General features: G+C 31.1%; 1 protein-coding gene across 1 annotated transcript; it reads left to right on the top strand.

Annotated features, from left to right (window-relative positions):
• The first annotated feature begins 621 nt into the window (after window positions 1–621).
• LOC146530225 (proton-coupled amino acid transporter-like protein pathetic) lies at window positions 622–27,789 on the top strand. The gene is made up of 10 exons (XM_085200739.1): window positions 622–635; window positions 13,553–13,606; window positions 17,454–17,573; window positions 18,267–18,417; window positions 21,249–21,370; window positions 22,140–22,224; window positions 22,790–23,034; window positions 24,340–24,552; window positions 25,221–25,390; window positions 26,007–27,789. The coding sequence occupies exons 2-10, from the start codon at window positions 13,569–13,571 to the stop codon at window positions 26,285–26,287; spliced, it is 1,425 nt and encodes a 474-aa protein (XP_085056865.1). The 5' UTR covers window positions 622–635; window positions 13,553–13,568; the 3' UTR covers window positions 26,288–27,789.
• The last annotated feature ends 197 nt before the right edge of the window (window positions 27,790–27,986 follow it).

The raw sequence follows: 27,986 nt of genomic DNA, 5'->3' as shown, positions 1-27,986 counted from the left end.
GGCATACAGCGTTAGGCTGATTTTATTTTACTTGTAATCACGTTTCATCCTGCAATTAACATGGCAAGCATATAGAACCTAGTCAACTTTCAAACACTCGAGAGATTTCTTTTCCTACATTCCGTCCGAATTCAAGGCATTGCGTGTTGAGTGACGAAACTCAACGCAGCGGTTTTTTTTTGATGGACCAAAAATCATGGAACCCATAACCAACGAGTTTACAGCCTACACTTGATGAATGCGCCAGCATGGCCTGAATAATATAAAGAAAAATATAAAATATTATAATTATTTAATTAATTTTAAGTTGCTTCGTTAAAGCTCTTGAACTTTAAATATTATTTGTAAAATAAATTTTACCTGACCATTATTTTACACGAAACTTTATTTACAATCAACCGAGTAAAGGGAGTGCTAGTTAGCCTTCAAAATTCTTATATTAATAAAAAATAAATTGAACCCTATTTTATTGGAATAGAGTCGATATTGCAATACAAAAAATGTGTTGCAATAAATCAACGCGAGCGCATGGCTCTATTTCAATGAAACGGTTAGTTTAGTTACAAGTGTCGCGACATTCGCACAGTTAATATTAAAAATAACAATATAAACAAAAGTGTATTTTTGTATGAAAAGTACGTATTTTTTCTTTATTTTTGTTTTTATTTTTTTTTAATTTTATATAAGTCGTTATATTTAATTTTATCCTAGTGATGCAATTGGGGAACGTTTAAATTAATTAACTAAGTTTAGTTCTGGATTTAATATACATTGTAAGGAATGCTTAATATTTTTATTATTACAAAGTAAAATAAATATTGCCAAAATATCTTTATAAAAAATTTTAAAACCTTAATGCATTCAATATCAGACAAAATATATTTTTTTAAAAATCTTAAAAATCTTACAGAATTTTTCGAAAGATTTCTATTAACATACAGTCGAATTGATAACTTCCTTTTCTTAGAGAATCGATTAAAAAATGTATAAAAATTATGAATATTAAACATCTCACTGTGCTTAATATCTGTGGAAAGTAGAGGGAGGGATAATAAAAAATTAAATTATTCTGGAGAATTGTAAATAATATTTAATTAATTTTATTTAATTTAAAATACAATTAACAATATATATTTATTATAATTACAAACAGTCGTTTAATTTATTTTGTAATGACATTTTTTATGGTTTCAAAGATAATTAGTACAATGCACCAGTAAATTCTCACGGATTTCATATAAACGTCGATTGTCGTTAAGCAATAATGCTTAAGAGTAGAATTATTGGAAATAATGTAACATTTTTTTTTTCTTTTTGCTGCCTTCTCCATATATCATGGTAGGAAGAGAGAAGCTAGAGCTAAGACACTACGTTCTCCACGCACTGTATACAGGACTGAATATTTTTTATTAAGATAGTAGAGATTATATTTTTTTTTTGGATTCGAAACCACAACCATCACCTAAACTGTAAAATTATTTTAACTACGAAATTTTTGCAATACTTATTTAAACATACTTAAAATACAAATTTAATATAAACTAAACGTGAAGTACAAACGATTATATATAGGTTCGATTACCGGTAATTATAATTCGTATCGTATCGAAGGAATGCTTGGGTTACCCAGATCAAGAAAATAAAAACAATATTTTATCGAATGAAATTCGAACTCGCAACCACCGCAGACAGACATTGGCCTACTGTACTATAAGGACAAATTATTCAGTGGTTATTAACAATGTAGGCCTTGCGTTGGCTACATAATTTTATACGTAGGAAAACGATTGCGACGAGTTCAGCACTCTAGGTCACCGGGATGTCAGTTCGAAACCGAAGGTTCAGAAATGAAATGTTTTCCTGGTATTATATATTCTTGTGGCATAATAAAAAATTGCAAAATATGTATAGCCTATAGTAAAATAATATTTGATTATAAACGACGGTTGTGGGATCGATTCTGAGTCATAGGAACAATTGTTTTCGCTTCGCTCGTTACGGTAAGATTATGAGCTTCTTTAAAGTTTTGATAGATTCTTTTAAATCGTCTTTGATTTCTTAAATGTGTGAGAAAGAACCTAGAGGCCAAAATTATTTAGTGTTCAAAGTTACATTTTATTACAAACAAATTATATTTATAGTGCATTTGGTAGTTTGGTTGTTAGAAATATCATTTAAATTAAGTTTTTACAATTCACTTTTCATATAAAAATAGTCAAAAACACGCGAAGGAATGTATCTACTCTAGAATTATATAAATCCATACATTTATAATCTCCATTATCAAGGTAATACAATTTTTGTTTATTTTATAATATAAGTATTACTTTTTTGCAACTTTATATCTAAACCTTGAGAACACTAGTAACGAAGACAGCTTGTATTGAGAGCAAATTTATTTACATTCACTACACTTTAATTATACGCTTTGAAAATTTATAAAATGACATAACGCGGCGTTAGGTTCCGTCGATTAACGCAATAGGGCCTATTTGTACGGCAAACAGAGAATTGAATGTCTTAACTGCAACAAAATATATATTTCATAGCAACTTAAAATATTAAGTCAACATTAAAGTGAGTTGTTTAGTCTCATTAAAGAAAACACACGGCGTTAAGTTCCGCCACTTAACACGCAATATGCTAAAATTAGATGAAACGTAGACAATGGAATGTCTTAATATTACATTATCTTTAAAAAATATCGAAAAAATGCGTGAAATTAAAAACAAATTCAATTGAATTGATCAAATAATAAAATGCTCAAGGTCTTGTAATGCAACAAGAATATTGAAATGTTTTATATTGTATATTTATATTATACTAGTGGGCCCGGACGCGGCTACGTCCGCTTGAACTATACGATTATTTATTAAATATATTTAAAAAAATATTTTCGGTTTTCAATAGAATTTATAAGTAAATATAAGCCTAAATAAATAAAATAAGTTAAAAAAGAATAATAAGTGGAGATTTATTATAAGAAAAAATATCTGAGTAACCGAAATTAACAAAGAAAATAAGTAAAAGTAACTAAAGGAAATTCTTAATATTAGTAAAATTACCTAAAGTTTGCCGTGCGCGCGTACTAAACAATTTTCTATATTAAATAATTAATAATTTTTGCGAACAATATTAAATAAAATCCCAAATTATTAAAATTACGATATTTTAAATGTATAACATCGGTATAGATAACCGAACTGAGACAAATTAATTATAAGCAGCAAATAATTAAATAAAAATTAACAGTAATTCGAAAATATATAAAAATTTACAAAACCATCAAAGTCATCTGCCCGTTCGCATCGGTCGTACTATGCCGCCCGAAGCCTAGATCATTTCGAATCAGTGACATCTCCTTAATTATTTAATTATTTACTACAATGTTATCCAGTAAACTATTATATTTATTTTCATAAGAATGAATATCCAATTATAGAAATCATCTAATTTTTGTTAATGTATACAAATCTATATCTATAGTATATGTCAACGCGGACTTTTTTAAACAATATTTAAGGGACAATATTTTTGTAGAATATTGTTTTTGTGTCTCATAAGGTTGAGTCGGCGCGCCATGTACGCGTCAAGCAAACTCATTTTGGGTGTCGTTTTCTAAAAACAAAGTTTGCAAATCGTTGCTTAGCAACGGCGGTTGTTATAAACATGGCGGAATAAATTGCATGTCAAATTAATAAATATTTTAATATACTAATATAAATCGACAATATTACAAATATAAGAAAAAAAAGTATCCTATGTTCATCCCGGTACCCTCAAGTATCTCTATATGAATATTTTATCACAATTAAATTAGCGGTTTGGGCTTGATTGCGTAAAAGACAGACAGACAGACAGACAGACAGACAGACAGACAGACAGACAGACAGACATACAGACAGACAGACAGAGTTACTTTCGAATTTATAATATAGGTATGGAAGGTATGGATTAATTTTATTTCAGTAAAACACTTGTCGATCATTTATATAAAAAAAGGCTATATTAGTGCACTGGATAGCCTTTGTATCTCAATTTTTACGCTGTAGTAAGATAAAGCGTTAAAAGCGTTGAGTTCCGCTACTCAGACACGTGTCGAATTGGGTTAGTAAACGGAAAGCTTAGTGTTTTGACTCTTGCGTATATGTAAAAAAAATCCTGTAGCTGCTTTTTTCATATAAAAAATAACGATAACCATATTGCTTGCCGTATTTCATCCAAAAAGATAAGAAAGACATTTTATTATAAAAGCCTATATTTTTCATACGGATATTACTTACTCCAAAAGGGATTGAATTCTTTGACCTCTATCCTTTTTCCTCCTATGACCATCATTTATATCTATTGTATGTACGTAGTTCAAGAGGTCATTGTATTCAATGGGACAGTATTTCACTTAAAGTGTGATAAAAAAAAACAGCTTCACGCAGTATCCCGCACACAGCAGGGTAAGCAGAGGGAACATAGTGAACATACACTCCGGAACCCAACGCCGTGCTTTTGCCTCGATTCCAGAGCGAAGAAACGGAAATGTAAATTTAAGTAAATATTTCGTTTCCTCGATTGGGGATCGAACCCTAACATGTAGGATATAGCGTGAAGCTCAAAAAATATATAGACCTAACGTCTTCAATTTGAGCAGAAGACGGAGAGATGAATAAAACATAACATTTTAAGTCTTTATCTTTCTTCGATCTATCTTTTTCAATGGAATCCAATCCAAAATTATTATAAGAAAATTTAAAGTTAACGTGACCTCAGAAGCCCTTCCTAAAGAAAGAAAAACAAATAACTGTCTTCTCCAAATCATGCTAATTAAACCTTAATTACAAGTTTCTTCAAATAATTGGCAAAAAAATCTACGTTATAAAATCCTACCATTCATTCATTCATCTAACCTTGTATCCGTTTCGATTGCGTTTTGACTATTCAATACTAGTACTAGTATATTCTATTACCGACGACGTCTGTCCTCGATGTTGGTATTTTATTTATTGTAAGCGATTTTTATTTATGCTCCAACTTCTTTTTTTCTTTCTCCGCTTATTTTTTAAGATATACTAATACTTATAGAGGATAAATAAGGAGAGGTTGATGAAAGTGGACGAGGTGAAAGATGTATGCGGGAACGGTAGTGTCTGGCACCTTGTTTTCTCTGGATATCCCGCTAGAAATAGAGCAAGTGCTAAAAAAATGTGGTGGAGACAGAAGCAAAGATATATTTTGACAAACGATAAATATTCCGTCATGGCGCAGGCGCCCAAGAGATGAGATGAGAATGAGATGATTGTAGCTCGAGTTTCGCTTCGGAAAGAGGGAAACGGAAATGTCTTAATAGGAACGGACTTCTTAACACTAGGTCCTTAAGTTTCCCAGCATACGTTGCTAAGTGCGGGATACAGCGTGAAGTTAAAAATAAGACAAACGGACATACTCTCGTGTACAAAATATAATTTGGCCCTAATTTTATAACTTGTAGTATTAGATATTTAATAAAGAAATAATAAGAAAAAAGAATAAGGGGCGAATATCCGTAATGGCATATTATTATATTAATAAAAAAGGAAAATAAAAATGAAGTCATTAATTTCTCTATTTATTTTACAAACACAGAAAAATAATATCGAAATAAAATACTCCAAAGGTAAATATTATTTGATTTATTTTATTTTCTCTTCGTTGAAAGTTGAATGAATCCTACATTTTTTAGACGAACTTTGCGCTATGTGAACGTTCTAATACACTATTTTATATCTTCAATATTAGATTGTTTATTGAATAAATATCAAACTAAAATTAACAAGCAAAATATTTTATATTAATATTAATAAGTAAAAGTTAAATTAACTTAACACTGGTTTAACCTTCTCAGGGAGAGGTAATGCAATTGAACTTGAAAACGAAATTGCTACTAGTGCATAATAAACTATATACGAGTACGAGTTTTAAAGGCTTATATTAACTTGTATGAGTGATTATAAAAGCAGAGTCAGAAAAAAAGTTTAATTAAAATATATACCCACACTGATTTTACCAATGGCGACTCCTTGCACGTCTTACTTTATTTAACTTTTGCGTCGGTGGTAGCGGGTTCTTTTGTGACTCGCGGCCGAATATTTATTATAAAACATATGATTGTCAAATGTGTGGCTGTTAACAAGGAAAAGCGCGGCGTTAAATACCGCCACTCAACACACAATGCCCTCAGAAATTGACAAAAAGTGGAAATGAGGGAAAAGGGTCTTAAATAGAGCGTGAAGATAAAAAAATCTAACATGAAAAGATTACATCAATTCTTCTATGCGGGACATTGCTTATAATTTTGACTCTAGTCTGATGTGTTATGCTTGGTGACGTACATTTCTGCATATTGACAGTGTCAATTTTATCTTTCATTTTTATTATATCGATCACAAAATCTGTCTATACTAATATAATAAAGCGGAAGAGTTTGTTTGTTTGTTTGTTTGAACGCTAAGATCTCTGGATCTACTGGTCCGATTTACATTGTTTTTGTTTTGTATGAAAGCTGCATTCTTCAGAAGTGCTATAGGCTATATAACATTACATTACACATACAGTGGGTAAAAAAAGTATTTGCACATCTTAATTTTTTGAAGTTACATCTACAAAAAAACAGAATGATTTTAGTTAGTTATTGTATTTAATAGCTTATTCTATATATATTTCGAATTGGTTAATAAAATTTCTTAGAAAATAGAAATTAAAAAATGAGATGGTAAAAACACATATTTTAAAGTCAAATAAGTATTTGCACACCAACCAGCTTGTACGTATTTTGTAAAAAAATCAATAATAAATGAAAGAAAAGACACTTAATATTTAGTGTACATTCCATTAGCATCAATGATGGCTTGTAATCTCTCTGGCATCGATTCCAAAAATTTGGACGTTGTTTAAATCGAGTTTTTAGCCCATTTCTCCACCAAAGCATTCTTCACATAATTTTTATTTAAAAAAATCATGTTCCTCACATTTTAATCCGGCAGATGCCATAAATTTTCAATTGGGTTGATGTCTGGCCTTTATGGCGGAGTTTTCAGCATTCTACGGGCATTGTACAACGCCCATTCCTTACGATTTCATAGCTGTATGCTTAGGATCATTGTCCTGCTGAAAGTAGTATGTCTCACATACGCCTAATTTCGATGCGCTGCAACATAAAATATCGCGCAACACTTCAACGTCATCTACTGCTTTCATTATTCCTTCGATAAAAGCCAAGTCTCCGACACCATTTGCTGTCATGCAGCCCCAAACCATCACATGACCACCGTCGTGTTTGGCTGTACTATGCACATGTTTCGCCTGCAGTTCAGTATTTGACTTGCGCCACACAAATCTTTATCAGTCCGATCCAAAAAGATAAACTTTGCTTTTGTCAGAAAAACATAAAATTGTTCCAAAATTGTAAAGGCGTATTTACGTATTCTTTCGCGAAAGTTAGTCTTTTTGCTATATTGGCCTCACTTATGAAAGAATTTTTCCTCGCTGCTCTGCTGCGAAGACCACCATTACCCAGTACGTTTCTTACAGTTTGGGCACAGACAACCTTACATGAACTTGACGCGATATCATTTGCTAAGCTTTGAGCGCTTGTAAATGGTTTATTTTGCACCGATTTTAAAATTTGTCGCCTTTCTCTCGTACTGAGCCTCTTCGGAAGACCGGACCTTTCCTTATTTTCAACAATACCCATTTCTTCTCGGTTTTTTATAATTTACTACACAGTTTAGTAGTTTAACTTTAAATTTAACCCGATTTGGCGATAACTTCAACCTTCATTACGGAGTAAAATAACTTCTTCACGCGTCGATAACGACAGTTCAAATTCTTTCGGCATGTAGGCTTCAAGATTTTTTCTGAACACTAAACAAAACTCTCGATATTAGGATACGTTTCCCGATGTTCACGTGTATACAAGCGATGTTAAAATTTTACCTAAAGTGACAAAATGTCGCGAGAATAACATTGTATCAAGAGAATGGTTGGTGTGCAAATACTTATTTGACTTTAAGAAAAGGTGTTTTTATCATCTCATTTTTTTATTTGTATTTTCTAAAAATTTTTAATAATCGATTCCAAATATATATAGATTAAGCTATTAAATACAAAAATTAACTGAAATCATTCTGTGTTTTTATAGGTGTAAATTCAAAAAAATTAGGTGTGCAAATACTTTTTTTACCTACTGTATATACTAATATATTTTAAAGTACTTTCTAATTTGACATGCAATTTATTCTGCCATCTTAATAACAACCGTCGCGTCGCTACGCAACCGTTCCCGCGACATTTTGACATTCATCCTTATGAAAATAAATATAATAGTCACTCTTAACATTTTATCTAGATTGAAATTATAGTTTTCTGTATAACATTCTAATAAATAATTAAGGAGATGTCACTGATTCGAAATGACCTAGCCTTCGGGCGGCATAGTATGAATATGACCGACGCGAAAATATTCTTATAGTTCAAGCAGGCGAAGCCGCGTCCGAGTCCACTAGTAAAATATAAAGAGATATGTGTGACAAATTTCACTCTTAATATTTATTCATTGATAATAATATATTAGAAATTTTTTTGTGTGGTTCTATCAGTACTAAAGAACAGGTCTAAGGCTAAATATATAGGCGTGCTGTCAAAAAGCAGTATAAACTGGTCTAGGTAAAGCATATTATGTTACACTAACACTATATACGAACACTTACAAGTGCAAAGTTCATCTTAGACGTCATGATTATAGAAGTTGAAGCCGCTGACTTCAACTTCTTAACTTTACCTTAGCTTCCAGCTACTCCAGCTTCTAGTTTCTGAAACTTTAAGCAGTATTTTCATACAGAAAAGTAAACTTTATTTTTATATACTTTAATAACAATCTGGGGCCATAATCATAATGTACCTAGTAGTTTTCACCGAGTTTTAAGTAGAAATAATAACAAAAATTGTTGACCTATGAAATAATATGAAATATAGCTTACTCGGTCACTTACCAAGAACTATCTAATATATATATTTTTTCAATTTAAACTAGTAGTTTTCGAGATTAACTCATTCGACCAAACTCTTCTCTTTTATACTATTAGCATAGAAATATATTATACCTACTATACTATACCTTTTTTAGATAAAACTAATGTCAATGTTATAAACATGGCATAAAAAATATACACTGTAAATGCCAAGGTACTGGAGATATTTATGTTGTAAATACAAATATTATAAAAATATAATTGGTAGGGAGAAGGAAATAAGTGTTTGCAAACACTGTTCCCTGATTTCCACCCAATGTAAAATTTCTAGAGAGAGACGTTAATGAATATCAATTATTTGTTGAGTTGGAGAACTCAACCGCGGTTTGTCTTATTACCAGAGCGAGGAAATGAAAATAAATTATTACCCGAATGGAAATCGAACCCACAGCCGTTGCGTTTACAACCAATACGCTGCGCCATACTTGTCTCTTGTAGTAAAAACTAGAAATATAACATTATTATTATTATAACACTAACATTTGCATACATATATATGTATGAAGCTTGGTTTGATCTGCATACATATCATTAAAAAAAATCAAGTTATAATATAAACATAATATATGTACATATTTATAGACATTTATATCTTAGCTTGAGGCATAACGACATATCTAAGTACAAAATTGTAATTCTAAATTGATTTTATGTTTATTTACAGTCAATTATATTGGCTTGTTATTTGTTATGTTATTTGATATGTTGTAATAAAACAATTATTGTACAAGCGTGCGACTGTAAACTTGCACGACAGTTGACAGTTCGATTCCTCGCTCTGGCACGAGGCAAAGCGGTACATTGACTTCCGTGACTCAACATGTAATGTGCCAAGAATTCAGCTAAAATGTGGAATGGAATTTCTCAACAGGAAACGGTGTGTCTAGGTTCCCATGTTCCTTCCGAATACCCTGCTTTAGGCGGGATATGGCTTGAAGCTATAAAAATAAAGAAAATCATAAAGAATATCCGCCATCTAGACTTACCTTCCTGATTTGCAAGGATTGTGAGTCAAACTCCACTTTGGAACATTAATAATAAGGATATTTTTAAAGACAAAGTATAGAGTGCCCGAAAATTACTATGCTTAGCAAAGAAGAAATTTTGCATTTTGATACTCATATCAGGGTAGGCAGAGAAAGAGTCCAGATATTCTTTCTCCGCTTTCAACTCGTATTCAAGACTGCGTGTTGAGTAGCTAAATTTATCGCCACAATGAATAAAAAAAATCTACAGAATCATATAACATAATTTGGTAAATATTTGATTTTAGCTTCACGCTGAATCCCGCTCATAACAGGACAGGCAGAGGGAACTTAGTGTTAAGATACTCTGTTCCCATTAAGACACTTCCGTTCCCCATTTGTTAATAATAATTTTTCAAAATGTTGAATCTCCTATCTATAGAGGAGTTCTGTGGGCAGGTCTTGCTGCCTATTCGATATCTGACAATATATATAATAGGGACAGACAAAGAATAAAATAATTATCTAGCCACGTGAATAAGGCATGCTTATATTATGTTTAAATTTTGAATGAAAATTTGAGGTAGAGGCTTAAAGAGGTCGCTCTTTGGACCGTAAAAACATTAATTTGAAGTGAAAATCTGCTAACTTGGTGTGTTGCCTCGGAACAGTGAATTTGTAGTGTTAAATTGTGAATTTGTTGTAGTGTAAAAAACTTATAAAAAAGGAAATTATTTTCCATTTAGTAATTTATTATTTTATTTTTTAATAATTAGACAAACCGCGGTGTTGAATTCCGCCATTTCTTAAGGTCTTGAAAATCAGGCGCAGAATGGGAAACAAAGTCTCGAACGAATACACTAAAACTAAGAATAAATATTTTTTCGGCACTCGAGATAATGTCAATAATCTCTTTAAAAATATCAATACTGAAGTATTTCGTCATGAAAAACTGTTAAAAATATTTACATAACAAATTTTAATGTTTGTATGTTACATTTGGAAAATTGTTTAGCTACAATACGCCATATATTAATCGAAAATCGAAAAAACCGCATATTTTTTATCACGGCTATTTTCATTCCCTCGATCTGGTAACGAGACAAATAGCTGTGTTAAGTTTCGCTACTCAACACGTAATGTCTCGAGAACCAGTCCAGTCCAATTGTTAATTAAACATAGAATTTAAATTAAAGCACTTTGCACATTGCTAGTAGCTACTCAGAGAACAGTTTATTCCAATTTAAAGGGAAATTTTTGAGTGGACAATGTATGTATGTTATATTCCGCTGTTATCTCGATTTCATTCGTTAAATTTAAAAAGAATATTAACAAATAGCAAACTTATGGTATATTTAGATTTCTGCCTAATGACGCAAGTGTAGCTAAGTTACAAAATATGGTATTGTCTTCATAGTGATTGTGGGTTCGAATCCGATTTAGGAATATTTATAAAATATAAATATATTCGGTTCGTTGGATTTCGGTTATTAATAGACAATATTTCTTAAACACATATAATATAAAAAAAACCTGGTGGAATAATTTCGTTTTAAGTTAATAATTTTAAGTTTAGAAATAAATTAATATTTCTATAAACATTAATTCTACAAGGTAATTTTAAAAACGCGTCTCTTCCGCCATTCTTAAGTATATAAAGTATATTTACTTCATTCCGGGTACATTACAATAAATCCTTTTGTAGTCTTAGTTATAAGTTAGGTACCTACTTGAGTAGAATAAATTTACTCTAATTTATCAAACAAGTGCCGAATCAAGTTTAAAATTTTAGGTAAAAACATTAAAAATATGCACAAAAACTGTATAATATCTTAAGATTGCTCTTTAGGTCTCCGTAAGTGAAACTATTATATTAGATAGATTCAGCGAGCTACTTTAAAGAAGTTATGCCTCTTTATATAGAACATTATCAAAGAAGTGGATTGCTTATTTATAAAAAATCGGACAAGCGCAAGTCCGGCTCACCAACCGATGGTTCCGTACAAAAATTGTAGATATAGAGGATAGTATGTCACAAGGGGAACACAAATTCAAATTCAAAATATTCTTTATTCAAATAGGCAATTATTATAAGCACTTTTGAATCGTCGAATGAACATATGAGCAAAAAGCTACCACCGGTTCGGAAGGCAGTTCTGCTGAGAAGAGCCAGCAAGGAACTCAACAGTTGCTCTTTTCAAAGTCAATGGTATATTTTACTATTACATTAGCTGGCAGCTATCCTACATTACATTCAATAGACATTAATTCCATACATGCTTAAAATATTTCAACACATCTTAAAATATTTCACTAAATATTATTATAATGACGAGAAGCGAGGAAAATTGCGTTAAATCACTTGTATTTTTACCTGAGATTAATATTGGAAATTGTTCAAGATAAAAGAATTACACAATAAACCTACAGTTGTTGAAGTGTTTGCTACTGATCTCGATTTTATTTTTTATCTCAACTTCTATACAAGGTCGGATTGCATTAACTTTTTCTATAAACAAATAGAAGATCATTGAGAAATGTTATTGTCGATACCAATTTGCTGTTTTGTTTTATTTTTTGATTTACTCTATTCTCCTCAGATTACAAGGTTAACAGAGGGAACCTTATATTAAGACACTTAGTAGAGGTTCAATTTTGGAGACATTAGGTGTTCACTGGCAAACGCCGCGCTTTGTCTTGTTAGTAGAGCGAGGAAATGAAAATATTTATTAGTTCCCCTAAATGGGAATTCATATATATTTTCATTTCAAACCATAACCGTCACTTTTACAGTTCGATTTTGTGCCACTGCGCTACAATGTCGTCAAAGTCTAATAGTTTTTTATATATTCTAATATTTTTGTTCATTAGTATCCCAAACATGCTTTAAAAGATTTATATGTATGTAAATGAGAGCTGAGAACGCCAGGGAACCCAGTGTTAAAACACTCCGTCCCCCACTTTCAACCGAATTATCCGAGGAATTGCGAAGGGTGGCGGTACTATTCGCCTCGCTATGTCTTGGTGTCAGAGCGAAGAAATGAAAATATTAAATAAATACTAATTCATTCCCCGAATGGAGATTCAACCCACAACCCTCACGTTACAGTCACACTTTTGGGCACCTGCAAACCCTGCAAAAAACCCTGCACCACGACGGCCTCAAACGGCTTTATATTTATTACAAATAAATTGAAATTATTTTTTAAATACCTACCAGATCAGCTGTAAAGCTTCTGTAAAACATTCGTGTTCAGTCACGCAACTTTCCAATTTTATTTGTATTTTGGGGGATGATTGCATTTATAGTATTCTGTAGCTTATTTCGTTTTATATTTCCCCAGTAGTTTCAATAGGCTTCTCTGATCTAGTTAGATGAAAGCCTCGTTGAAAAAATAATAAAATTAATATGAGTGAGAAATAAATATTTAATTTGACCATAAACTGTATTTAGGTTACTTAAATCATTAATATTACAATTTAAACTACTAATCATATAATACATTTAAAGCTTAATTCTGGTTTCAGATAAATTATACAAAAGATGGCGAGCAAAGAAAAAACGGACAACTTCAATTCGACGTAAGTACACAAAGAGCACTATATTGGCAATTGGAAAAACAGGACGACAGTAAACGCGACAGGGTGTGGGTTCGGTTCTCACTCGGGGAAATGAAATAAATATACATTTTTTTATTTTCTCACTCTATTTACGAGTCAAAACCGCAAAAAAGTAGCAAGATTTCTTAAGTTAATAGTGTCTTACTGACAAGGTCTATAAAAGAAATATTGAGAAAACAATGAATTTAGTAAGCAAATAAAAACGTTAGTGCTTACCTTTAGTAGTTTAACGCTTTATCAGATAATAGATGAATAGAGTGAACCGTTAAATTAAAAAGTTAAGGTATTTTGTTCTTCACTTTCCGCCCAATTTGGAAATACTTCCTGCTGATTGGCGGAACTTAACTCCGTGATTTGTTGTGTTGTCTAGTTTGTACCAGAGATTAAATTGCCTCAGTGGCAATCGAACCCTACGCTATCGTTGTCCCGCCGCGCTATATATCTTATACTTCCTTATGTTCTCTTAAACATATTATATTGAACGCACAAATTTAAAAAATGAGGTAAATTAAAAAATAACCTTTACAGTACCTTAACCTATTAAAATGGAAAAAAATAATTTTTAGAGGACAAAAGCAGGAAAATGTTTCATTATAATTTTATTCCATTGCTGTCGTAGAGACCATTAGAGAGAGGTATCCAGAATTGAAATATTATTTAACTAAATAAAAGGTCTTCGAACGTATTCCGCACCTTTCGTAATTAACGAAAATATTTAAACCGAGTATTTTAATGTAATTTGTAGATTTGTTAAGAGTTACTTTTCGGAGTGTCCCTACAATAATTAATTTCTAACATTGTTAAGATTTTTGTAAATGGTCTGAAATTCTAAATAGATTAAAAATTTGTGGAGCAATCGAAGTTTTTATCGTATTAAAAATTAAAGTAAAACCTGATCGAGTTTCTATGTATTTCTTTTGTATTGTTGCATATCAAGAGGACCTATGATGATTTTAGAGAAATGATTAAGGTAATTAGTGAAGTTAGCGATACTCAACACCGTACGTATTCTAAACAAGCAAGCTCCTAAGAATAAATCTTTGTAAAAGTGCTAATTCCACAGATTACAAGTCAGTTAAAGTTATTAATAAATAATTTAAACTTCGTTTTAGATGAGTACAACATGAGTATTCAGAGAGCTAAGCAATGTAATATTATGAGGCAACGTTGTTTTTGATACACTTAGTTTAATTAGTTATCTTTTCAAGTTTAGTCGTTTTGAGGTCACTTCTAAATTTTGGTTAAAAAAACTAATGATTTAGTAGTTATTTAATAGTAGCTTGAAGCTAAAATTAAAAAATGTTATATGTGTTATAATTTTATATTAATATAAATATTTCTTATATTATATATTAAAAAAACTTTGATAATACAAAATAAATTATACACAGCTAGTAAATACCACGAACCTATAATTGTTTTAATAAAAAAATACATTAAGCAAGGTAATAATAATCAAGGATTGTGTTAATTATAAAAATAGATATATTATAACGAAATAAAATTGAAGTCTAAAATGAGTCTGTCTGTGTGTGTACAACTAAGTAAACATAAAGAACTTTAGAACTTCAAATTAATAAACGCATGAGTTTTTACTTGTTCAATGGCTATAATTGGAAAGAAATACACTACTGATTGACGTCATTACGATCTCGTTCACGACTATTTACTTACACTATTTACATTATTTATTAGTCGTATATATACACTTTTTAATGCTATTTCTAATAAGAAGATGAACACGAGAAAAGTATAAGATATCGCACGTGAAATGCATACGAAAATGAGTTTCTAAATAGTTAAAACTAGCAGAATCCAATGTTTTTGCAATATATAATTTTTAATGGCATTCTTCTCATATTGTTCGTACTTTGATGATAACTCTTTAAGATCAAAGGCACTTCACTTCTTCTTTCAATATTAACATCTTTTAATTTTAGAGGTCAATCTTGGCGCAGAGGCTGTGACTGTAAAAATTCTTTGATATCAATATAAATTGTATATAGTAAAAATCAATTTAAATTGAATCAAGCATTGATAAATAAAAGGAATCGATTTTCTCATTGACAAATCCAAGTAAAATCAAGTTCCGCTTCAGCGGAAACAATCGCATTTAAAGTCAAGGTTGACAGAGGGTCATTCACTATTGGTTGCAAGTAACAATCGATAGAAGGTTGTTAATTTTATTAAAATTGCTGTCCTAAAGATTACTGAAAAATAATCATATTTTTTTTTGTATAAATATATATAAAGGAAGGTGGTTTGGGCATCTTGAGGATCGATTTTATTAACTAAATCGTAACTTTTTCCTACATATATCAGGATATAAAATACACTATTCTCCATTTTCAACTCAATTCATGAAATTGTGCCTTAAGTGGTGAATCTCAACGTTCTTTTTACACCGGAAAGATCTTTGTCTTGGAAAAGTGGCAAAATGAATATATACATATATATATATATATATATATATATATATATATATATATATATGTATATTTCTCCGAGTAAAGGATTACCATAGTATTTACAGATAAAGGCTGTCAACACACAACACAACACAACAACAAACTGACCCACAGACAAAATCTAAGCTATTTAAACAAGTTTAATTTTGTTATTCAGAATAAACAATTTAGAAGGTTCAATAATCTTTTGTTTATTTTACAAAATATGAATCGTAAATGAGATAAAACTGAAATTCAATTGTCTCATTAATGTGATTGTATCTAATTTCCCAGAGGGTTTTATTATTTTTAAAATGAATGACAATTTATCTTATGGTTATATCTTATGGCGGTCGACTTTTTCTTCATTGTTTCGTTTCTCATAATTTTTATAACTTTTATTATTCCTGGATATATTTATGGCGGAAAGTAAAGAACGGAAGTTTCTTAATGGTAACGGAGTGTTTCTACACTAGGTTCCTAAGTTCACTCTGCTATGTGCGGGATACAGCGTGAAGCCTCCCCCGCCTTTAGTTTGACTTTATTGACGGGCAAAGTGAAGCTCGAGAGCTACATGCTCGAAAGGGTGGAAGTGCTCCATGTACGTAATAGCAGGAAAACTCATTATGTTGCTTTGTGGGAGGCAAATCACCATTCACCAACGATTCAATTTGAGATGTTGAAAAGGCGGACGTCCGTTAGTCTCATTCAACAGTCCAAATTCCAATCCTTCCAAACTCGATTCCATAAGCCCGATTTAGTTTTCCATGCTACGAGTACCTTTCCTACGCACTATCTGATGACTATCTCTAGGAAATTATGTGTTTACTCAGAGATGGATCCTAGGGATAATACGTCTCAGTAAAACAAAAATTCATTCTCTAAGCAAAACCAATAAATTCTAAATCTAAAAGGCAAGATGATCGAGGAAATAAATACAAACTTTTAAAGAATAATCACCTTTTCATCCCCTCATCCATCAAGAACTAGAACTCAACGCTACCTTATCTTTTCAATCCCAGTTTTTTTCTACTTGTCCAAGATCCGAGATGTGAAAATAATTCAGTTCCCTGAGTGTGGCGACTCCACACCCTAACCGTTTAGAGTCAAACGCTGTGCTGCTGCGCCATGACCTCCTCAACAATGGGTTTTGTTCTATTTATAGTCACTATATTACGTAAGGTTGGCGGGAAGCGGCTGGGTCCGAAGAGCTGAGGATCGAGTGTGATGGCGAAAATTGGGGAAGGCCTATGTCCAGCAGTGGACAAAAGATGGCTGTTGATGATGATGATGATGATATTACGTACTCTTCTTTTAATATTATAGTGGCATATGTATACTGACAATTTTTTTTGTTTCAGGGCAAATTTGACGACCACTACGGGATTTCAATCTACGTTGAGTATAGATTCAAAGGATGTGGTCAGCGATGAAAAATCCTACAATCCGTTCGAGCATCGTCAAGTTGAGCATCCAAATTCGTATGTTAATATAATATTTTGCTTATTTTGATTAAATAAGAAAATATAAGATTTGATTTTGATTTTTGAAAATTAAAAATAGAGAACGGAGTGACATGTCACTCCATCTATTTTATTTTTGAGATGACTATCGTAAGCCTAAGCAAGGCAAAGTATAAATTTTCACGTTTATAATTTTAATGTATTGCAGAATGTGGACAATAATAAATGAATAATTACGCAAATAAAAAACGTTCCTTACATATTATTATTTTGTCGCACACGTTTTTCTTGATAGCGCGGACTATTGGAATGTATAGTAGTATGTATTTGATGTTGTAATAATTGTAACGTATAGACTATATACGAGTATAATATGTTAAATATTAATTGAACATAGATATTAAATTACTCGAAACAGTTAAGAAATTTAAATTATTTTAAACTCTAAAAAAAAAGAAACTCATTAAGAAAAATTACCGTAGAATCTACGGGCTATTTATTTTTAGGCAAACATTTTTTTATTATAAAAATACTCTTAATGCATATTTATTTATTACATTTACAAAAAACATTATCACAATATGTGCTGTTACATTTTTCAAATGGTCAAACCAGAGAAAGAGAATACCACAAAATTGAGAACTGTAAATGAATGCAACTTATTTGTATACATATCGTATATCTATATCATATAAATGTTTATTTTTCCAGGACCATCGGTTCAATCGTCCATCTCCTAAAAGCTTGCCTGGGTTCCGGTATTCTTGCAATGCCATCAGCATTTAAGAACGCGGGTCTCGCTATAGGCGTGCTAGGAACTTTAATTGCAGGAGCTATATGTACACATACAGTACATCTACTAGTAAGTTGCTTTGATAAACATTTAGATTTTAGAAAGTGCCATCTGATTCTAAATGAGATGATTGTCGGTTCGATATCCGTGCGAGGTATTTTTTCTTTCAGTCTATCTTGTTCATTCTCCATACAAAACTAATCTATAATTATGCAAGACCTTATATAAGTATTTAACCTGGAGGCCACCATTGCCGAAAGATTGTGGGTTCGATTCCCGCTCAACGTAATGAAATATTTAATATTTTAATGTTCTCACCAGTTTGAGTAGGTACCACCACTCAACACGCAATGAAAAAAAGTATCTTAACCCTAGGCTGCCTTGCCTATATTTTTGATGCCTACTTTTCTTCTTTTGTGAAATAAATAAATTTACCATTTAACATTATAATCCAAAAATAACATTTCTTTCTACAGATAAAACCTGTAAAATAGAAAGGATTTCTTAAAAGAACTTTCTTAAAAAAATAGATACACAGAAATCCTAATAAAATATTTAAAAAATACTTTATCTTTCGTTTTTCTTGAAATAAATATTAATACAGACCTGTATAATTTAACTTCTCCCCCACGCTTTATAATTAAAGTGAAAACTAAATATTATCCATTGCCTTCTATGATTATAATGTGAATGAATGAAAAGTGAACGAACGACTCTTTTTAGATAAATTTGTTTCTGATTTTAAGCTTATTGATATTTTATATTAATTAACCCCACGGGGCTTCGCCCATTTAAACTATTCGAATATTTAATTAATATTATTTGAAATATTTATTTAGAAAAAATAGTGATGAGTAATTAATAATAGTGATGAGTAATTAATATTAGTGATTAATAATTATTTTAGTATGGATATCTATACTGTTTGAGGCCCATATGGCACAGGGGCATACCTAAGTGTATGTCTGTACGTGACAGAATGTAAGTTCGATTCCATCTCGAGGTTTCGATTTTCGATTTCTATTTCTTCGCAAACTGCGATTTATAGGAATTTATTTGATTTTGCTTTGCAGTAAATATCATATTCCAAATATCAAATTTATTATTAATTATTCCATATACAGGTAGGCGGTTGAGACAATCTTAAACCTTCCTATTAAGACAATTTCGTTCCCCACTTTCATTGCGGAAATCATTGGCGGAACTTATAAGAATATGTCATTCTAAGTTTTCAAGAAACTTTGACCCATATAAAGTGGGTTAAATCGAAACACGCGTGATTGTCCATTATCACGTTAATTATTTCGATATTAAATTAAAGTTAAATCAGCTTCACGCTGTATCTCGTACTAGCAGAGTAGGCAGAGGGAACCTAGTGTGAATACACTCCGTTCTCCATTTTCCATCAAATTCTGGAGACATTGCGTGTAGAATGCCGTGATTTGCTTTAAATAAATTTTTCACTTCATCAAGTGGGAATTGAACCTATAACCAGTCGCGTTTACAGTCATATATTTGCGCCCCTGCCCCACGCCTGACCTCTGTTTCGATTTTATTTTTAATAAACCACGGGGGTGTAAAAGCTTATTTAAAATATAGTTTATGCCGCTATAGATATATATAGGTAGCATAGTTAGAGAACCTTTGCTATTTAATACCTTATTATAAAATTCCAGTGACAAAACGTTATAAACATCATTTTCCGGAATAGTCGTTATCCAAAGGAGTATCAAATCCCGGTCTATGTGAAGCTTTATGCAATTTTAGTTTATTTCTACATAATTCCAGTGACAAAACGTTATAAACATCATTTTCCGGAATAGTCGTTATCCAAAGGAGTATCAAATCCCGGTCTATGTGAAGCTTTATGCAATTTTAGTTTATTTCTACAAAATTCCAGTGACAAAACGTTATAAACATCATTTTCCGGAATAGTCGTTATCCAAAGGAGTATCAAATCCCGGTCTATGTGAAGCTTTATGCAATTTTAGTTTATTTCTACACTCTTAATAATGATAGAAGCCTTTGAAATATTATGCATTTTACTTAGATTTCTACGCCTTATATTGAGTCACCCAGTTCTTATTAAGACTCTTCCGTTATTTTTGTCACATAATTTTTTTTTTAAATAGAATTTATTCTGAAATAATTGGATATTAACGTAATTACTACCTCTATAACCCAGTTCAAATAAAATATTTAATTTTTCTAAAAAATATATTATATATGTCTAATCTATTTCTATAATATCTATAATAACTCCTTGGGTTTTTTACGTCATGCATTTAAATAACACTTATCTTAAATTTCCTTATCACGAGTCCATCCTCTAGCGCCGATAACAGAAAAATACTTAACGTGTTAAATTTAAAAATAAATTGAAGTATATTCAAGGATATAGCTAAAATGTAGCATTTTATATATACGAATCAAATAATATTATATTCGTATATTTTCCATTTAACTTCAAAGACAATAGAAAAATATGTTGGTAGCGATGCAGTGATAGAAGTAGCCAAATGTGGATATTACAGAAGATGGATGAAATAATGTCAGTTTTGCTGATTGATGATAATGTTGAATAAATAACGTAGGCATAAGATTTGGGCACGACGAACGAATGGATGATGTAAGAGTGGCAAAAAAGATTAACTAAAGTAAAATGAGTGGCCAGAGAGGTAGAGGGAGACCTCGGTTGACCTTCGAAAACACAATATCGATCGATCGATCGATCAAACAAAACTGAATCACGTAAATCAGTTCAGAAATCTAGGCGAAATCAGTGTACATACATAAAAAAATTAAAATTATACCAACTAAATTGAGAACCTCCTCCTTTATAGTCGGTTAAAAACAATACTTATTTTAAACATAATATTATGTAATGAAACATTTTCCAGGTAAAAACATCACAAGAAGTATGCGTGGAAGCCAAAAAGCCGTCTATGGGTTTTGCGGAGACATGCGGCGCGGCGTTCGCGTACGGCCCCAAAAGATTGCGTTCCTGGAGTAGCTTTGTAAAGTAAGTGTTGTGTTAACTTTGTTAAAAAGCTTTTTGATATTATAGTCAAAGTCAACATAAAATTGTGTAGTTTTGGACCTTTTTTGACTTTAGATGCATATATAATGTGTCACTAATTTTAAATTGCGGCTTCATCTGTGAAGTCTGGTGCCCAACCCAGAATATAATTTAACAAAAAATACAAGAAAATATATAACTCTAGAAATCGACGTCCATGGCGATACCTATGGTATACCTATGGTATACCTTGTCTATTATACATTCTATGAGTTCGAGGTAACGCATATCGTACATGGCATGGAGTTTTTTGAAATAAGGTTCCCTCTGCCTACTTTGCTATGCTATGCCAGTGCGTATTTTAATAAGAATGTTTAAGAAGTATTTACTTTAGTACATGCAGAGTGTTGAATGACTGCGCTCTTGCAACAATATAATGTTAGGCGCTTATTAAAGTCTAGCCAGAGCCAGAGAAAACATAGTGTAAAGAAATTCTGTTCCAATTAAGATACTTCCATAGCCTACTTCCCGCCGCATATAAGAGGCATTGCCTCTTATATGCGGCCTAGGGCAGACCCTGGCAATAGCCGGGATTAATGCCAGGAGGAAGAAGATAAGAGGCATTGCCTTTTGAGTGGCGGAACTGAACGCCGCGCCTCATTACCAGAGGGAAGAAATGAAAATATAAAATATTTTATTCCTTCAAGTTGTTTTTCTTATAAAGTAAAAAAATATAAAAATTTTTCTTATATTTAATTTTATATATTTTTAGGACATTAATAGACTATTCGATGGCGATGACATACTTGAGCGTACTTTGCGTATACGTTGTCTTTATTGGTTCATCTGTTAAAGAGGTAAGGCATTTTTTTTTCTGTCATTATTACTCATGAATAATAGTAAAAAAAATTAATGTTAGAAATTATTTTATATTAAATGGAATTATAATATGGTATAGTAGTACTAATGTATTACCTTGGTTTATTTTTTTAAATAATTACGTTACTGGGATCTGTATTATATAAGAAATCATAATAAAAAAAATATATAAATAATAATAAATAAAATATATAAATTTAAGAAAAAAAATATCACATTAATATGTAAAACTTGAAAATAATTTATATATATTCGCAAATATAGTTGCTTATAGCTATTTTATTCTATGTAAAATATCTTCAAAAAGATATACCTAAACAGTTAGGCAGATAGTAAACCTAGAGTTAAGACACTATTTATTATTTTCTGCCCCCAATTTTCCAGACATTGCGTGTAACTCAATACCGCTTTTTATTTTGCTACTAGAACCGAATATGGTCAAAATTGAAACCAAAACCACCAAGCCTCAAATCAGAAATTATACTGCTTATTAGAATTTCGCTATGATGGCCTCAAATTTTATTTATTCTTTTAATTTTCCAGGTCATCGACGTATACTATCCAGAATCGAACATATCAATTCAAATCTACTGCGTCCTAACATTAGTACCGCTAGTGCTAATATGTCAGATAAGAAATCTGAAATATTTAGTGCCGTTTTCAGCAATTGCAAACTTTTTAATAGTAATTGTGTTTGCTGTGACAATGTACTACATGTTTGTGGACCTGCCTCCGTTGAGTGAGAGGGAAATGGTGGCTGATGTGGCACAGTGGCCTTTGTTTTTAAGGTAAGTTTATAGCTTCTAAAGTAAAGAAAGAGAAAGGAAACATATGTACATGTTCTCTTTCCGGGTCTCTCATCCTATCATTGGAATCTTTTAGAAGTTGTTTCTTGGTTGTGTTGAAGTTCCAAATGAAGTCGGTTGAGTTGCCTTGACTTCTATTAGTTTCATTCAAGTGTTCAATAATCTCCTTTAGATCTTCAGACATTTGACGTAACTGTGTGTCTAATGTTTCTGCTGTACATAGAACTTCTCTTTTAAAGATTCTAAATGTTATGTATAATATTGTAAACTTAATTTTGAGCTATTGATATTCTCTTATTCTACACTTATCACTTATTATTTATTTATGTAAAAACAGTATTTAAAAAAGGAGTTTCCGCTTTCCACTTTTCCGCTTTATCACATTAAGCTCCTTAAGCTCCTTAAGGTTAACTAAATTAATATTTCCAAGAATATATCCTTGTTTTATTTATGCAACGAGATTTCATATTTATTACTCACTCGCGGATGTACTTTTAACTGCTATATTATATTCATAGGCGCTTGTAGTTACGCTTTACGGCTTTTACGGCTTTGAATGTAAGCCATTCCAATTCATTTTTTTTTTTACTTTTCACATTCTCTTACATTTTTATATCATTTGAAAGTATAGAAAAAGAAAAGATATTTTATTTCATGTCGCAGAAACTAGAAATTAATTTTCGAAATTGTAAAACCTTGTATTATGCTGATAATACACGTATACTCATATATTTTTTTTAAAACTTTTTTGTCCACTCAATACCGAGTTTTATTTAAATTAATAGTTTTTCCACCGCTATTGCATAAAGAGATGAAAAGAAATTCCTTACTATTCCATTGATTTACAGTGTGATGCCTGAGGCACAAGTGTAGGTTTAAGAATCCCTTTTAAAATAGGTATTTCCTGTCATCTCTTCTTTCTACAATCACAAACAAAAAAAAAATATTATACTTGACTCTCATATAAATGAATAAGGATATATTCTTGGAAATATTAATTAGCCCAACCTTAACAAGGCTAAGGAGTTTTACGTGGTAATACAACGTAATCAGCTTTCATGCTGATTAATTACATTTAAATTAAATTTCAGTTTAAATATTGATTTTCATATCTTGACTTCAATATTTAATGAAATATTGTTACTGACCTAAATAAGAACCAAATTAAATATTCAAGACTACTAATGCCGACTTTGAAATACTTTTTTCTAATAATATACTAATAGTACTCATATATTATTTGAAATCTTCATGTATTTTTTTTTACATATTTTTTTTTATTTTCAGCACCGTTATATTCGCGATGGAAGGTATCGGTGTCATAATGCCGGTAGAGAACGAGATGGCTAAACCTCAACAGTTCCTGGGTTGTCCGGGAGTGCTGAACGTGTCTATGGTGATCGTCATCTGTTTGTACGGTGTCGTTGGATTCTTCGGCTACGTACAATATGGTGACGCCGTGAAAGGAAGTGTTACTTTGAATTTGCCGCAGGATCAATGGTAATATATATTATTTTTTTATATGATAACTAATAACTTATAGGTGCGACTAAAAGACGTTACTTTAGGGCTAAAAACGGATTTTTGAAATAGTCATATTTTATTGGCCACTGAAAAAAATATTTGGTAGCTTTCTACCAAAAATTTGTTCTTCAAATAATTTTCAATCATTGCTGATTTAAATTGAAAAAGTATATTTTGTATTGTATAGTCCGTTTATGATACTTACGGGGATGATTATAATAAAAGCCTGTTATGGCGCAGATGCATAATGGGTGCATTCAAGGACACGAAACATTTAATATTTTGATTTCCTCCCTCTGGTAATGAGACACAGCACGGCGTTGCATTCCGCCATTCAACCCGCAATGCCTCCAGAATTTTACGATTTGCGAAACGGAAATATCTTAATGGGAACGAAGTGTTTTAATAATAGGTTCCCAGGTTCCCTCTGCCTATCCTAATATGTGCGGGGAACAGCGTGATCTTAAAAAAATCTATAATAGATTTTACTAATTGTTTCCATGTAATTCAACCTGGGGCACTTGGAATGTGCCATTATCATACACAACTCTTAATTTTTCCATTTAACACTGCGAGTGAAACCACAGGTTAAACTTAGTTAATTCACATAAAGAAAGTCATAAATGTATAATAATATGTTTCAGGGTCGCTCAAAGTGCTAAACTTTTAATGGCGCTAGTCATTTATCTTTCGTTCGCCCTTCAATTTTACGTTCCCATGGAAATGATCCAACGCCGTCTACAGAAGAGAGGGTCGACTAAATATGAAAATGTTATTCAAGTTAGCATTAGGACTGTTATTGTCATAATAACTGGTATGTATTTAAATTTTGTAAGAAAAATATTTTAAATGGAGATTAAATCAGAAAAACAAAATTTCGATATCAGAATAAGAAGCTTAAATAAGCTAATTCCTATAAGAAATTAAATATAATTAACTTATTTATAATGATACTTGTATAATATTAGGAGTTCAAGTATACCGATAATTAAGCTATACGTTTACAAATTTGTATTTTCTTAAAATAACATTTAGATTTAGATTTACGGTATATAAATTGAGGATATGGTTACCAATATCAGTCACTAAGATGAAAATAGAATAAACTGTCAATATTACAATTTCTTTATAAGCAGCTTATATAAAACATAATGTCTGTTTTATATAAGTATCGTAAAGTCAAGTCAGTTCATTTTTTGTTAGAAACTACCCAATATATGCAAATTTAAGATGTAATCATGATGGGTTCAATCCCCACTCGAGAGAATAAATTTAATTTCCTTGTCCTGGCGCGCTGGTGGATACAATAAACGGCGTTAAGAATCACCACTAAATTCAAGTCTCGCCAATTTAGCGGAGAGCGGAGGAACGGAGTGTTTTGACACTTTTAAAACTATTTTAAATTGTTAAATATTTAATTAACTTTACAGTGGCCGTAGCAGTAGCGTTCCCCAATTTAGAACTCGTAATAAGCTTGGTGGGAGCCATTTTCTTCTCAACACTAGGTCTTCTCATCCCAGCCGTGGTCGACACTGTGTACCATTGGGACAAAGACTTGGGAAGATTCAACTATGTGTTAATAAAAAATAGCATAATTAGTATAATTTCTATAATAGCACTTGTATCAGGATCGTATGTGTCCATATTGGGAATGATGGAAGACTTTTCCCATAAGCCGGATGTTCCGGTACTTAATTCTACCATGACATAAAAATATGACTCTTTTATGTTTAGCATATAATAATTAATGTTATAATAATTTTAGAAATAATTATTATAATAATAACTTTTGAGACTTTTCGTCAATGTATTTTTTGTTAGTACAAATTTACTTAATCATGTATATCGAAAAAGATATTAAATTCTATTAACTGTTCCTCCAGAGGCCTTTTAACTTACTTGACAATGTGAAGAAATATTTTTCATGTATAAAAAAGTTTTAGGCGATATATGAGTGTTTACAATACATACATACATATTATGATGGCACAGTAGTTTATTTACATAACTATATTAATATTAATGATGAAAATTCATTAACTTACTTATAGTCAAAAAAGTGGTTGAATAATTTACAATTTTCCCGTAATTTTATAACTTAACTTTCGCAATAATTTTAATTTTTAAACATATATTTCTGTATATATGATGTTTTATAAATAGGGCTTAATGAACAAAATACTAATATAATAGTGTATTATAACTTATATCTAAATCATATTTAAATAAATGGCCCACGAGCCTGTCGGCAGCCAGATCTTCCTTATTTTATAAAATTTAAAAATTTATATGGTTAATAATTATATGGATAACACAATTTAATATATTTATAACCCTTCCTTAGCAGTGGGGAAAAAATGAGCTTTAACTCAGTTTATACTTTAAGGAAAGTTATATATTATTTTAGGCACTTTATTTACCTATGAGCGGCCACAGCAAAAAACGTCCAGGTTTCTATTTCTTTATCGTACTTACTTGTGATGGGTATATAGGGAGAGAAACTACCAGATTTTACAAAATGACAAAGGTCTGGCTGCCACAGACTCTTTATAAGATTTAAATTTACGTTAAGTTACGTAAGTTACACGTTTTCCGATACGATAGGTGTGTATAATTTATTGATTGTTTAGTTGGTTAGTGGGTGGTTCCGTCTCTTAACATGTAATGTCTCAAAATTCAGCGGAAATTGAAAAACGGAATGTCTTAACACTCGGTTCTTTTTCCGTTCCACTATTGTGTACCTATGTAATGCGTCAGAGTAAAAATATTTTTACTGTAGTACCTACCTATTGCAGTTGAAAAATACTTAAAAGCTAATGGTGTTTGTGACTAGTTACCCATAGCAGAAATGAAACATATTTAAATGTTCTCCAAAATTATCTAATTCTAAGTTTTATAATTTTGTGTCAATTAATATTAATTAATTGAATTCTCCAACTCTGCTTAGAAAAACATGGTGTTGGTGGTTTTCTATGCAAACATAAGAGGAATACAAATGCGAAAAATTTATATCACATAAATACTGTGTATAGTTAGTAACTAAGTACAATTAATTATAATAATTTTAGTGTTATTGTACATTTATTTATAAATGATTTAGTATATATGTGAAATTAAATTATTTTAAGTATTTAAATTATTTAAAAAAATAGTCTATACATTTGTGATTTATTTGTAAAATAAAACTGCGTATTGATTATATGCTCAATATAATATACTCTTCTTCTTTTTTTATCCTCACAATCCAATAGGTCTCCATGATGTTATAATAACTGCAAATTTAACAGCTTATCACTCTCACTACTATAACAGTAGTGTAATAAAACCAATTGAAATTTAAGCGTATCTATTTTCAACCTTAACGCCGCAACGCACGTGTAACTCCTCTGGTGGTAAAAGAGGTCGTGGGC

The sequence above is a fragment of the Heliconius melpomene genome, chromosome 17 (genome assembly GCF_056956725.1).
Source record: "Heliconius melpomene rosina isolate 202511_hmr_F chromosome 17, ASM5695672v1, whole genome shotgun sequence".
In the NCBI taxonomy this organism is placed as follows: Eukaryota; Metazoa; Arthropoda; class Insecta; order Lepidoptera; family Nymphalidae; genus Heliconius; species Heliconius melpomene.
This window is presented reverse-complemented; position numbering and strand designations above follow the sequence as displayed.